Below are 14,544 nucleotides of genomic sequence, written 5' to 3' on the forward strand. Positions count from 1 at the left end.
CAAAGGAGTAATGATGCCCCGTGCAAAGTGTAAATATCACCGAAAACCTTATCTGGTCGTGTAAGTTTTTTAACATTGAAAGAAATGTCTATTTGGGCAAACAGAGCCCGAGATCGTATGAATCTTAATCATTACCCTAGCAAACCAAATGGTAGCAATTTCTGTACTCTAGGTTGAAACTTGTTCTATGATAGAAGGCCCACCCAAAGGTGAAGCCGTCCTTCGTTGGACTCGCTCAAATAGTTGCTCTTTAAGGATGCGGAACAGCCTATTGATTGGAAATCCTATGAGAGAAAAATAACCCAGAAGGTTATAGCGTTTCTTTAAATCTACCAGATGGAGAATAGTTTAATGCTGACGTACCGATAATTACTTAATCCGGATGTCTCAAACATTACATGCATGCTGTCTTGCTCCACCCACATGGCGATAAGCACTGTTGTCATTTTCTGGCTCCATTATTTACAAGACCGAGCCGTTTATCGTTGTGTTGTTATCATGTAAAACTCCAGGAATTGCATTTCGAAGAGCTCTGAATAGACAAGACCAAGCCCTCATAAACCGGGATGCAAACCATTACCAGGTTTCCTAAAGAAGCCATCCCATGTGCCAAAGCCATAATATGGTGCAGTCGGATCACACACAAATATCTGATGGAAGGGCGAGCCAGTATGGCCACCATTTGCTACCTGTGCAATCATGCCGAGTGTATCTTGATACAGCCAGTTCTTCAAACCAGCCTGGGAAGCCGATGATCTTAAGAAACAAGTCCACGTGTTGAGCACATTTCTGAACGAGGCATTTATGGCTGGTATAAGCCAAAACTCATAGCCTGCCAGTGTGCCCATAGGCCAGTCCAGCACAGCGTTGATGGGAAAGGCAATCATCCACATAGCCGCCGGAGGACCATGTCGATCGAAGAACGAAGACGGTGATTGAATAATGATATTGAGGACTTCCAAAAAGTCTTCGAAGCTTTCCAAGGCCGCTTCTGCGCCTGTGTTGTAGTTCTTGGACCATTGGGTAAACATGTCGTTGGAGAGGGTTTCCCACGATGGATCACTGTTGACTATTTCTTTGAACGCAACAAGGCTTGAGTCAAGGGACAAGTCGGTGCGTTCTCTTGCTTCGCAGAGTTTGCAAGCTAGCCATTGTTGGATGCCGGGACGTTGTGATGGGAGCCATTTGCTAATCGGTTTATGAGTTGATGTAGGCTGACGGCTTGCTGCCGGATGTCTTGCCACGTCCATAGTGCAACAGACAAGTGCACAGAGGTTGGAAACTGTTGATACAGCTAATTGAGTGAATGATGATGAATCTTAAGATAGCTTCCATCTACTCGACTTTATATGCTTATCTGACAATGAAGATTTCTGGAAACACCCCGGACGATCACCAACAGCATCATCAGCTGTAGGCGTAGGATACCGCACCGATATTCCGAGACATAGGACTCTCTCAACAATCCAAATTCCACATTGCCATATCTAGCTGTTCATACCCGACGTCGTGGGCCTCAAATTTGATGCAATCTGCAAGCGATCGATGTGCGACTGTTCGGAAACTCAGAAATCCGGCCGGTGAGCAGATGGCGAATACTGTAACCCCATCGAGGTGATGAGGCTCAACCTATCATCAGAAGACTTGGGTGCTCTGGGGATAACCGATAAACATCTTTGCAGGTTGGGGGTCGTTAGCCTCAGCTAGACATGGGGATGGGGGTCTGGTGTACAGTAGTTTGCATGGTCAATCTCACAGTGAGATGTTATGGTCGATATAATATGAGACCAGGCCCGATCGAGCCTATACTTCCCCAGTACCCAGATCCTTCTGTGAGAACTAAGGCGGCCTCTTTTATTTTAGCTAATAGTTTGTACCGCAAAGTCACTGGATCCATCCGCTTCGTTGCTTCGCTTGCGTCGCTTACTGAGCTTGCCATATTAAGATGAAGATATCGCCAACAAAGTGGGTTATCTCGTTCAACCACTCTACGCCGGATGCAGACACCTGACATAGTTCAACGGACCTCGATCTCTTGGCGTTACATTCCAGGTTGATTGGATGATTGCCCTAACGGCTGCGTCTCGGCCCGGGCCATGTGGACCGGTCAAGCTCAACGTGATTGCTGGGTTCAGCTTGTCAAGGATATACAGAGAAACTTCAACAACAAGTCATATTCGAGGATATGTCATCGTAGGTCTTGGCACCGGTTCCTGGATGCAACCTTAGCTAAATGGCAACTCGTGTAGATCACCCTCGGACTACTCTGACCCGAGAGACTGTCACGAAGGCGGCAAGAGGTCTTGCTAACCCTATTGGGCGCACAAAACAATTCTGTAGAGCCTCATTTCCCGCTTAGCGAAGCGGTGAGGCGATCTTGAGCTTGGCCTACGCAGCATGGCCAGTCGGGGTGCTGGGTTTCATGGCAGAAGGATTTGACCTGTGTTACATCGCGCCATCAAGAGCGCCTCTCAGATCGCAGGGGGTTGAGATTGCGCTCTCCACTGCGGCTGTGGAGGTCGCCGACGACTCCATCGCCAACTTCCGCCCAGGCGTTGAGTTCCGCACAAATCGACAGTTTTTTCTTACATGGCGGAATGTAGCCATTGGATAGGATACGGGGAATAAGAAGGGAGATAGTCCTGCAATGAGATGGATTCAGGTGACTGGTCGTGGCTGGGTATCCATTCCGTTAAGCTGTGATTGCATGCTTCTGTCTGTTCAGAGTACTTGTTGCCACAGTTTCTACAAATACTCGCGGCCATAAAAACTCTGTGTAGTTTGACCCTACGATCGGGAATGAGCCTACAGAGGTGCTGGTGGTGGAAATTCCCTCAGCCACGAGGTTGCAGGTACGGTTCAGCCAACAAGAGCAGCGTTGTATTCTGGAAGCATTAGCAGTACTACGGTAGCATTTGCTGAGATTTCTCACACGTCGCTTAGAAGGCTTCCACTATATCTAACGGATCCCGTTGCCGTACTCCGTGACGGACTATATAACATCGGAGTATTGTTTTGTCCCTGCGTCCCTTATACAAAGTTTCGGCTTTGTCTAAGTTCCCGTTCGACCGGAGGCAACTACAACGTCACGATCATGAGTAGCCTGCCGGGAATTGTCAGGCGGGTGTGAGGTGTTTCATTGCTACAGGGCAACCCCTGCGGCGTGTAGTCATCTGGCTCTGTAGACTTGTCAGACGAGCACTTTTCAGTTGGATACCTCAGGCTACGTCATACAGAACAGATCATACCTTGCTCTTACGATAGCCACAAAGCTCACTGTGAAACGACAGTTTACACTATATCCTCAAAGCTAGCGACCTATCGGTAATACATTAACATAATGTAATATCATCGGAAGTAAAGCTCTTGGAAAGGAGTCCACCCAAGATCTCCACGGGAAGACAACCCTGTAGTGAATCATCCCGGCCCTGATCATTCCCCCAATGGTCCGTCAGCATGTAACAATCTCCTATAACTTCATACTCGACCTCTGAGCTGCGGTCAGTTAATTTCTTCCGTCGCAATACAAAAGGCCTATTTCCACCTGGCAAGATACGAACTTCGTCCCCTGGCATCATGGATCCGGGCCCAAGACCCATTCCATCCTTCCTTGTTCTGAAGAACACTCTCCCCTCAGTAGCAAGCCTCATCTCCACGACAAATGATTTCTCGGTATCCAATCCAATATTCCCCTCAGAACGACAGTCTGCGATGAATTTCCGAAAAAGGCGCTTGATAGTTGGTTCCGCATTGCAGAGCTGAGGTAACAAAGAATTTACAAACCATTGGAGCACCAGGGTACCGTCGGTTCGACGAATCTTTCTGAATCCCCCCGGTGATTCCTCATATAGTCCACCAACGAGTGTTATAGCGAAAGGCAACATAGAATCTCTACGTTGACTTTGCAGCGCATATAGAGCCCACTGACTTATAGTGTATATGCCTGAGGCCGAATCAACCCAGGTAATTAACTTCTTACTACAATATGACACCGTAGCAAGGATTGTCGAGCTTATATGCAAGATGCTTTCGCTTTCACCAAGAGCCTCATGTTGCTTTAGTCTCCTTGACTCCAAGAACTGCTCATGATCGAAGTCGAACTTTTGAGGCCCATTATCCCTAAGCCAGCGCATCCATGTCGCCGATCCAACGAAGACGATGGATGTTGAGAATGGGTCAATGTATTCATCGTCGGACTCGTTAAAGTTGTTGCTATGCAAGCTGATGAGGCCTCTGCAAGCCCATTTGGCAAGGTCTACCGCCAGTAGAGTATTTGAGCGAGTACCGACGTTCAGAACTTCTGAGGCTAAATGGATTAAACCAGAAAGTATCTCCAGCTGCTCTGTGTCGACAGACGCTCCACTGAAGGTCATGGAATCTGTGAAGATACTTGCCCTCTCCAGGGAACTTGTCGCTTCTGATATCAGGAACTCTCGTCTTCTTGCTTCTTCCACATTCGACTCTTTGGCTAAAAGTCTGTCTCCGATAAACTGTACCAGTGTCGGAAACGTCTTTCGCGCATATTCGTCCCAAGTCCAATTATTTCGTATGATATCATCAGCATGAAAATACCAGTTGTGGTCCCAAATAATATCCTTTTTCTCTGTTTCTGATAAGAGTGAAAATATATGATTCGTGTTGTATTCTTGTTTTTCGATCTGTTGGACCTTTCCAAACCATAGGTCAAGCGTCCTTGTGCAATATATTTTGGCACACAGTCTGACGATGTCTAGCCGATACCACTCTCCGGAGGATGGAATATGTGGCAAAGATAGATGTGCGTCGATAAATTGACGTATTGGTGTTGACGACCAAAACTTTGGGCGATCCTGTTCGAACTCCCTGTACATTGCTTTGCAGAGGCGGATTGCCTCTTGCTGTAGAATGTCGATATCTTCGTCATCCTTCCACTCTGTGCCGTAAACCCTTGTGTTCAATATCTTCGCATAGTGAGATAGGCCGTCCACGATGTCCTGTGGTAGCCGTCTTCTCTTCCCTGCCTCGATTTCCTCTTTGAGTTTGTCCATGTTCCTTGCAACAAGTTCCCAGTATTTCTGCTCGCGGTCGACTAATTCAATTCGCCATCGTGGACGAATATTCCATGTTGCCTCAACCTGCATGCGGCGGCGATCTGGCTCTTCAATTGCAACACTCCAATCAGGGATCCAGGTTGGAACACCACCGCTATTCTTCCGTTTCATATCGCCAGAAAGTGCTGACAAGGAACTGCTAGATTTGATGAGATGGAGAACAGTGCGTCGGTAGACCTGGACTGTACTTAGGGAATAATCTGGCTCGATGGTGTTGATATCGCTCGCGAGACCGAGTAGCGCAAACACTTTGTCGCGGTCATCGGTGGCTTTACGACCAGAGAAATCCTGCAGAAGAGATAGCAACCCGGTGCCATGTTGGTCCTTCCACTCCTTTCGCAGCCCTTCAATCTCGAAGACTTGTCTTGCAAACACTGGCAGGACTTTGGCATACTCTCTTTCGATGCTCATAAAGTCCTCAAATCCCAGATCATGACGACCCCATCCTAAGTTCTCACAGGCGTGAGCTGAGCCTGCGAGTATGGTCCAGGGAATCGAGACGTTGCCATACTGAATCACAACTTCCGATGAAACAGTAGTCTCTTGAACAACCCAAACGCGCTGCCACCATTGGCTATTCATGAACTGTCGGACAAGCTCAAAGAGTCTCAACTTGGAAGAAGCCTTCCCGTTCGCAATACATTCGATCGTGTCTCTGTAGCCATCAACGTCTTCAAGAAGTCGGAGAACGCAGATTGTGCAAAATGAGTACCATTCAGGACGCCTGCACAACTTCTCCCAGTTATTATGAAAATGGGTGATCAGAGGTCCATCTTGAGCAGAGGATGAGAAGGTTACGGGGGCAGGCGGTGGAGATTTTGCATAGTCTTGAGGGATTCGAAAGTACGAACCATCGCCTAGGAACACGATCACACGTAGTGCGCGAGCATAGATATCCTGCATCATTGAAACTTGAGAACTTCTTTCGTCGATATCGTTCTGATTAATGCACTACAAGGAAAGGCATTTAGTCTTCAGCCTCTCGAAGGAATGGAGGAAAAGCTTACTATGGCATCGATCCAAATTAGTACGAGTTGCCTCTCATCTCTCAGATGTCGAATTGCACATGCGAGGTTTACGCTGATCTTATGGTCATGCCCATCAATCTGAATGGTCTCTTTGGCTTTGGAGTTTCCCCAAACGTATGAAAGCGCCGAATAAGAGCGGTTGGCATTGTTCTCAACTTCGAAGGACTCGTACTCGAAGCTGCAAGAGATAGGGTCTTGCCATTTGCCTTCACGGATCAGAGCGAGGCGCGTCTCGAGGCCATACAAACGACGTCCGTACGGCATTTTGGTTGCATGGGAATAATGACTCTTAACGAGACAGAGACAGTATTACAGTATCACAGATAAACGGAAGTCATAAGTCCAGCGCGACAGATGTAAGAATTTGTGGTTATGCTGACTCGATTACCCAGAATGCCTTGCTGCCTGATTGTCATTTGGGGAAAGCCTTATGGTGACTGTACAAAACGCCCATTGGTTGGAAACAACAGTAATATTACAGCCTAAAATGGTAATTCGCTCTATCGGTAATGCATGTGTGAGAAAACAAGAGACATATATCTCCAAAACGTCGGATTGGGTTCGTATTAAATATTTCCATTATGGATAATTTATAGCTTGGCCTCACCAACAGTCGCGCCAACGCGAATCTCAGCCTTGGCTGTGGTGAAGTTCTTGACATCCTCGTGAACAGCCTTGGACTCCTCGGAGCCGGCAGCAGCCTGGAAAGCAGCCATGCTCTCCCATCGAAGGATGCTGTAGATTTGGTAGGGGCTGTCTCCTCCTAGCTGGATAACCTCAGCGCTCTTCAGACCCTTGGAGCTCCATGTCCTGTCAATCGTGTTAGTATCTCAATTGCAGGTGAAGTTGCTGGAGTCTTACTTCTCAGCCAGGGGCATGTGAGTCTTGAGGTAGTAGTCGACATCGAAGTCGTGACCGCTGGGGTATTGGATGATGATGGTAGCCATTTTGTTAAGTTGTGAAAGAGTTGACGTGTGTAGTAGGATAAGACAAAAGTTTGAGGGACTACCGGCTGTATTTAACAATCCCAGGTACGTCATGTAGATCTAAAGACCCTTAAAATAGATTACTAAGACACGATCGCATTGCCGAACGTGTTCGCATGACAGAAATTACGCGGTGTCTCCACTGCACGGAGCAAGTGACAGGCCGTTTTGTTGAAGCTATCCCCACTTCGGGGGCGATAGTCTACCCACTTTACTCGGGGGTTTGCCCATAACTGCTCCGTGTCCCGGGGCGGTCAAGTTACCTCGGCTCAACCGTAGAGCCGGAGGTGCCGATGTTTCTTGACCGAGGGCGGCTTGGTAATCCAACAGTTTGAGCTTTGTTTCAACCTGACTTTGTTATCGCAACGACCAGAAGCTTCCTCTCAAAATCTCACCTCTGAGTGAATTTCAGTATTGAGTCGGTTGATTTACCGTGCCAATAAACTCTGTCATGTCGACTGAGGCATGCGACAGTGTATAAACGGCATATATAGGCTTTACACGCAGCTGTTCTTACAATTAAACTGTGAAAGTGGCTGATAATAAGCGACTACAATGAGCAAAGTATCAAGCTGATGTTCCATCGCTTGATCGTCCGTGGACGTTAAAAACGTCGTACAATAAAGCATTTTAGACGTTTGCATCATTTAAGTGAGGGTTGTCTTTGTAACCAAGGATGTTATAAGTACCTATCGCCAGCCAATGTGCGCTGGAATAGTGGGTTCGATACAGTCACATCACTACAGTAGCCCTTAGCTCAACCATATGTCTATGGTGGAGTTTTCTGATGGAATATAAAAGTCAACTACTTCAATTTATTTTAACAATCGATTTATTGAAAGCTGTTACTATAGGTGGTTGCGATTACAAGCACCAGAGTGTCAGCATTACTTGGCCTATAATTGTCCTTGTATTAATGTTTATCCGAATAGACAGAAGCAATTCTGCCTAACAGGACTCCGCCACTTTCCTATCAACAGTATAATTGTCAGACACCTCGCAAATCGGGATCGCAATAATCAATAGCGCTAGATACCCCAAAGCAAAGGTCAGCTATCACGCATGATTCAACCAGTCATGCAAAACCTGCCGTCCATCCATATTCCGGAACCCATCCCGCCATGCGACGTATGCCACAAAGGGGACAAGGCGTTCTTAACACAGAACCAGGTTTCACTACAAGATCTAATTGAGAGTGCCAAGTCGGGCTGCGCTGTATGTCATCTACGCTATCTCGCAATTTATCGAGACATACCGCATGAAGAGTCAGATGTAACACTGTTTTTCCGATTTTATGGGCCGGTTATTCATATATACACGAGAATCTGGGAAGGTGGACGTTGGAAGCGCTTAGGCGGCAATTCCAGCGTCTAACTCTACACGACATGCCTAAGCAAGCTGAAGCCTTCTGTCTCTTTCATAGGCATGGGTCGAGACGTTGGCCATCGACCAAGTAATCATTTGTCCGTGGTTACCGGATGGCTCAGACAATGCCATGAAAACCACCCTAATTGCCCTGGAAGTACTGATGTAGCGATGCCGAGTCGCGTGCTGGATATTGGCGGGGACCTGGTGAGGCTCATTGAGGTAGCTTCTGGTCAACGGGGACGCTATACCGCGCTTAGCCATTGCTGGGGTGGCGGGATCGACATCCGGACTACCAAGGAGAACTATTCAGCCCAGAAGAAGGGCTTGCGCTACTGTGACCTGCCTCTATCGTTCCAGGACGCGATTACCGTCACAAGAGGACTCGGCTTGAGATATCTTTGGATTGATGCTTTATGCATCATACAAGACTGTCAAAACGATTGGGAAATCGAGTCAGCAAATATGGCGGCCATCTACCGAAATGCACATCTCGTCATCGGTGCAGATATGTCGTCTAACTCTCTTGGAGGATTTCTCGATGTCCAAAGTAGCGGATACAATGGTGACGGATGGCCCATAGCTACCGTTAACAACAATATCATATACGCACGATCAGAGCGTAACAGCAACAATAATTCCCATGAGGTTCATCCATTGCACTCCGAGCCATTATCTGCAAGAGCTTGGACCTTGCAAGAGCAAATTCTGTCGTCCAGAATGGTTCATTTTGCCTCCAAGGAAATGGTATGGGAGTGTAAGTCAGCGTTATGCTGCGAGTGCATGGAACTTGACCGGGATCATTATGCTCCAACCCCGCCACTTTCACTTCGGAGTCTACTCAACAGCTTGAATTCATTTCCCGCAAAGTTTGCGATATGGTATTTATTGGCAGATGAAGTCACGGGTCGAAGCCTTACAAAGCCTCAAGACCTGTTACCTTGTTTGTCAGGAATAGCGCAGCATTTCCAGGATAGCGGCGCTGGAGCGTACCTCGCAGGTCTCTGGCGTGACGACTTACCCATGGGTCTGTTGTGGAGTTCAGGTAGACTAGACCAATCTTCTCGTGCTATCCCATATCGAGGTCCATCATGGTCTTGGACTTCCATTGACCAAATTAAGTATCCATACACCGCGTCCCCTGTGTTTTTGATTTTTGAAAACACGTTCAAAAAGATTTATGTCACGGTCATCGAAGCGACGTGTATCCCAGCTGGGAAAGATCCTCTGGGGGCTGTTTCGGGTGGTTACCTGAGGATGGCTGGACCTCTATTGAAGCTGGAAAGGGATATGGGTATTGTTCCCCATTACGACTCTCATGAGTTACAAAGAGAGAATTTATTCTGCCTGTTCATTGGGGAATTTACCAGCGGACAATCGCTCGGCGCTGTACATGGGTTGATTCTGTGGCAGCAATGTACGTCAAAGTCGACGTTTGAAAGAGTAGGCTGGTTTAAAATAGATTCGGGCAAGGAGGTTGGCTTGATTCAAGGTGTAGAAGATAGTATTGTTACTATCGTGTAACTGTAAGCTTTTGTTGAAAATACTGAGACTTTCGCTCGCGACAGCCGAATCGTTGGTTTGAGCCAAGACCTTGTATGAAACTTGTAAATTCTGGCCTCGTTATGACATCACATCATCCTTGGAAAAAATTAAATTTAGCTTGGACATAGTTCAGTGAGCTTACCGAGCGCCGCCTTGTATGAGGGGCCGTTCCGAGCGAATCCTCACAACTACGCCGTAGTATGCAATGTACTCCTTTGAATCGTACATCCACCAATAAATATATCGATGTGATGGATTGCTTAGAATCTTGCAGGTACACCGTTAGGATTGTAGTGAAGGAGTCTCGGGCTGTGACTCAACTTAAAACCTGTGCCGCAGTTCCAAGGTTTGAGTAGTGGATGAATATGGCAAGGCATGCGATCGTACCAATGGAAACCAAAACCTTGAAAGGCTGAAAGATACCACGGTTACCTATCGCAAATCTAAACAGCGTGAACATTTACCCGATTGGCAAAGTTTGTTCCTACCAAAGATCCAAATCCTTGGTTCCTACAAGGCTGAGTTCACGATTTTCAGGGGGAAAGTCTAAATTTAGCGCTGTCATTAACGGTAGACCCACATTTCCGCTCCTACTGAGTCTTGGGTTATCCGGTAAGGCTGACTCGAGGTTGGCATTATGTAGCTCAACACCATGAAAGGAAAAAGGCATCGCTGACGAATGGATTCTGTAGGCTTCATGTGCGCAGCTATGCGAATGCGAATCCCGCGCACAGCGAAATCTCTGTAGCGATGCCCGTCTCTACCAATCACATTTATTCAAGAGAATTGCTGCATTACCATGGCCAATTCGTAACATCGTGCAGGTATACCTACGATGAATAAGAAGGACGGTTTTGATAAATTCCCAATTCATAGTTATTTGCACAACAAATAGGATACTTGGCTATCAGCTGAACAAGTGGTCGACGTCTGACATTTAACATGTCCAGCTACCTAATACATGTGACTACCCTGTATACTGGATCGAGATCAACCAAGAGTGCTTTGCCGCTTCTCTGCTGCAGACTTTACGAAGGATATGAATTAAACGCGAGAGATACGATGAAGTTGAAAAAGTCAGCAATGGGTAAACTGGTGAGTGCTTGGCAATTCAGTTGTGAGTCAGACCTGAAGAACTTTGGTGTTCACGGTCATCTACATCACGGCAATTGTCTATGATGAGGTCATCGCAACTATCCCGATCTCAATACAATCGCAGCGATATGTACCCAGCTGATGTTTATCTCACCTCATACTATTCACGGCAGTAGGTAGTCAGCCTTCGAAAATATTTCCCATCTCAGTAAGGCCCATCGGCGATGACAAGCCCCGACCCCCCGCGGCCCCCGCGGACTCTTCCTATCTCCAGATGCGGTAAAACGCCAGTTGACTCAACCAAACACACACGTCAGGTCAGCCCAAGCCCCCACCAAAAATCGTTAATCCCTGCGCTGCCATTTTCGGGGCTGAGAATTCGTAAACGGGACTGGCCGCATTGGCCGCGTCTTCATTGGCGAGTTCTATTTTTGTGATCTACGGATGGATTCGTCACGCCTGTTAGCAAAGCCTCATAAGCGGGTGGCTCAACCAAAGAGGGATTACGAAGCGAGATAACGTAGGAGTTGAAGGATTGTTTATATATCATGTTATTGATCCTTTGTCTCTATATATGATACATATTTATCTTGTCTAATCACTCTGGCGTTAATTGTTTTTATCCGTGCTTTTACTATTGACGATAGCGATGACTTCTACGGGCAGCCAAAGCGATACCCCAATGACGCCGAATGGAAAGGTTTCCAAGGCAAAGAAAGGAAAGCCGGTTCATGTTTGTTCGGAATGTCAGAAGGTGTATACTAGAGCTGAGCATTTAAGGTGAGCCCCTTGCTCGATATCACGATGCAAGACTAACTCGATAATAGACGACATCAAACTTCACACGAGGAACCACAGTACCAATGTCAAGTTTGCGACAGACGTTTCTTTCGTAGGGATCTATTAGAGCGACATTTTAGACGGTAAGAACTTGTACATCCTATCCGCTCAAGCATTATTTACTAAGCAATCCTTTGCAGACACGAAGAAGAACTTGCGCAGGCCCAAGAACAATACCAGCAATAAGAACACGCGAAGTAGATGAATATTGGAATGACGAACTGCTCATTCCGATGAGCATCGGGTAGAGCGACCGATGATTAGGCAGCGAATGGGTCGGAGTTAATTTTCTTATGTACTACTTACTGTATTAAAGTGGGAGGACTTGGATACCAGTTGGAAATTCGGGTTAGACATTGGAACCATATGCTATAATGATAGAAATTCTTTTCATAAATTTGGAGACATGTCGACTGGATCTACATGTTGGACTGTCCTCTTAAAGTCGTCCCACCGCTCAACCACCTAACCATCCCAGTCATACTTTCCACCAGAGGTACAATGGTCAAAGTCAAGTTCCCGACCGCAGTAAAAGCCGAAGTCAAAATCATCCGTAGGGCCAATCAGAAAACATCCATCCCAAGTTCCTCCATGCGCAAGGCTCAAGCACTGCGTTTCGCATACGGTTCAAGCTCAGAGGCCGGCATAGCGGCTCCGTAACAGCCAAAGGGCATTGAGCATATTGGTGATAAGAAGACGAGGGATGAGAGCTTCATCGTAGTAGACGTAATGGAAAAGATTCAGGACCAAGAGGGCGAAGGGTACGAATGTCGTTGTTGTGGAGAGGAAGCTGTTGTTGCGAGAGGGCTGTTGAGAGACCATGGCTGGAATGAAGAGACAGAGAATAATAGTCGTTCAATCCTTCTTTTATACGTGCTCAAAAGTGCTGTTTGAGAGTGATGTGTTCAAGTTTTGATGAGGTATAAAAAAGTTGAAAGTGTTGTTGGTTGTGAGGTGAGGCGAGCAGCGGATCTTATTGTGGAACGGCAGTGCAAATCTCCTGTCTGCCGACTCTACCGTGGTGGGAACTCCAAGTCCCGTGCGGACTCAGAACCAACAGAAGGTAGTAACTGTTTCGTAAATTATGACGTCGCCTTTGAATGTGTTTTGCGGTATTTACTCGTGATATGCCATACCTGTTCATTGCACATCCTCTCTATGTACGATCTACGCTCCGGTGACTTGCGTTGAACTCTTCTCCTTCGCCTGAAGATTCCTTCAAACATTTTGTGCAATCAATCTATGCCATTGTCCGAAATATTATTGCTATAAAATGGGGACTTGATATTCTGTCGATCACGGAAATTTCCTAAAGAGGGCCCGCTTGTTTCAACCTCAGCTTTGACGTTGATCTGCGTTCAACTGCAACAACGCTGAGCGAAATCTTCTCATCAGTTCCACTTTATATTACTTCGAGGAATAAAGCAGCTCGGGAGAGCTCTAGATCGTTTGAAGTTACAGACGATTTTACCACTTCAGAAAATAAAAACGAAAAAAGATGAAAAGGAATGATTTATTAAAGGCAAAACAGTTTTAGTTTTATCTTAAACCGTAGTTAAGGGTTCCTTCAGCTCGTGAAACTCAGGTAGACCACTGCCAGAGTATCTAGGTTCAAAGCATCCATGCAACGTTGGTGGTCACCAGTTGGAAATATATCCACGAGTCCGTCATTGAGGCGGTCATTCGGACTGGAGAGACGAGGAATAAGCAATGACCGTATGACCAAAAGCCATTTTCTCAAGTACTAAAATGAGGCTCCCTGTAAACAGAGTAGCTTTGGTGCTTTGATGAAAGTGTAAATTCGTTGAGAAAAGCTTATCCCGACCGTAGTAAGCACAAGCATTCCAAGTCACAAGTCTGCCCAGATCGAGATCAGGCACCAGATAAAAGACTTTATGCCGCTATTAATAAACCAATTTGCAAACAGGCATGGGAGGAAGTACACTGACGCGTTCCGAAACAGATAGTACGAGCTACCAGCACATCCATCTCCCTCAAGCATGTATCGCGTAGCCATACTGGGTACCGCTGGTTCAGAGTCCGAAATGTCGGCCCACGATCAGAAAGCCTACATAGGCCATGTTGGTAAGGAGGACGCGAAGAGTGAGATTTTCGTCGTCAAAGATGTAGGCTAAAAGATTGAAGAAGAAGAGGGTGTAAAGTATAAAGCTCGTTGCCCCTTGGAAGAAGCTGCCCCCTGTGGGCTGTTGAGTGACCATGGTTGGATTGTTTGAGCAGAAAGTAGGCATCTTTGATGGTTGGAGGTTTAAGTGCTGAATCGATGTATTATTTTTGTTTTATACACCTTTAAGGTTCTGCCTCCTAAGAAGTCTAAATATTGAATGCTACACTACACAGTGAACAATACCTTCTCCCACCTTAATAATGTCTATATAGCACTGCAAGCTGTGTTTCTTTGCTTTTCTGTCACTCGCTCTCTGTTAAGTATCTTCTAGTTAGGGTTTGGCGGTGACACATCTGAAAATACCCGCAATATGTACTTGAGACTTTTCATCTTCGCAAGCATCCATTACCACAGGAATGGACTGTTCGTTCTGATGTGCGATCAATCACGGGAATCCCTTCAAGAGAATC

At 46.5% G+C, this 14,544-nt stretch overlaps 5 protein-coding genes across 5 annotated transcripts; 2 read left to right on the plus strand and 3 right to left on the minus strand.

Moving 5' to 3' along the window:
• Nucleotides 1-554: 554 nt before the first annotated feature.
• On the minus strand, nucleotides 555-1,250 carry B0J16DRAFT_322330 (Phophatidylserine decarboxylase-domain-containing protein; the record flags this gene model as incomplete). The annotated part of the gene is made up of 1 exon (XM_046125695.1): nucleotides 555-1,250. The coding sequence occupies one exon, from the start codon at nucleotides 1,248-1,250 to the stop codon at nucleotides 555-557; it is 696 nt and encodes a 231-aa protein (XP_045982022.1).
• Nucleotides 1,251-3,332: 2,082 nt separating this feature from the next.
• Nucleotides 3,333-6,382, minus strand: B0J16DRAFT_374016 (heterokaryon incompatibility protein-domain-containing protein; the record flags this gene model as incomplete). The annotated part of the gene is made up of 2 exons (XM_046130571.1): nucleotides 3,333-6,041; nucleotides 6,098-6,382. 2 exons carry the CDS (start codon nucleotides 6,380-6,382, stop codon nucleotides 3,333-3,335), a joined length of 2,994 nt encoding a protein of 997 aa, XP_045982023.1.
• A 76-nt stretch (nucleotides 6,383-6,458) lies between these two features.
• On the minus strand, nucleotides 6,459-7,121 carry B0J16DRAFT_345992 (uncharacterized protein). The gene is made up of 2 exons (XM_046128356.1): nucleotides 6,980-7,121; nucleotides 6,459-6,928 (listed from the first exon to the last, which is right to left on the minus strand). The coding sequence occupies exons 1-2, from the start codon at nucleotides 7,063-7,065 to the stop codon at nucleotides 6,709-6,711; spliced, it is 306 nt and encodes a 101-aa protein (XP_045982024.1). The 5' UTR covers nucleotides 7,066-7,121; the 3' UTR covers nucleotides 6,459-6,708.
• Nucleotides 7,122-8,529: 1,408 nt separating this feature from the next.
• On the plus strand, nucleotides 8,530-9,993 carry B0J16DRAFT_374018 (heterokaryon incompatibility protein-domain-containing protein; the record flags this gene model as incomplete). The annotated part of the gene is made up of 3 exons (XM_046130572.1): nucleotides 8,530-9,226; nucleotides 9,365-9,886; nucleotides 9,932-9,993. The coding sequence occupies 3 exons, from the start codon at nucleotides 8,530-8,532 to the stop codon at nucleotides 9,991-9,993; spliced, it is 1,281 nt and encodes a 426-aa protein (XP_045982025.1).
• A 1,706-nt stretch (nucleotides 9,994-11,699) lies between these two features.
• Nucleotides 11,700-12,367, plus strand: B0J16DRAFT_345994 (uncharacterized protein). The gene is made up of 3 exons (XM_046128357.1): nucleotides 11,700-11,889; nucleotides 11,937-12,032; nucleotides 12,090-12,367. The coding sequence occupies exons 1-3, from the start codon at nucleotides 11,759-11,761 to the stop codon at nucleotides 12,133-12,135; spliced, it is 273 nt and encodes a 90-aa protein (XP_045982026.1). The 5' UTR covers nucleotides 11,700-11,758; the 3' UTR covers nucleotides 12,136-12,367.
• The last annotated feature ends 2,177 nt before the right edge of the window (nucleotides 12,368-14,544 follow it).

Source organism: Fusarium flagelliforme (assembly GCF_020744385.1).
Source record: "Fusarium flagelliforme strain FIESC 12 MPI-CAGE-AA-0113 chromosome Unknown B0J16scaffold_5, whole genome shotgun sequence".
In the NCBI taxonomy this organism is placed as follows: domain Eukaryota; kingdom Fungi; phylum Ascomycota; class Sordariomycetes; order Hypocreales; family Nectriaceae; genus Fusarium; species Fusarium flagelliforme.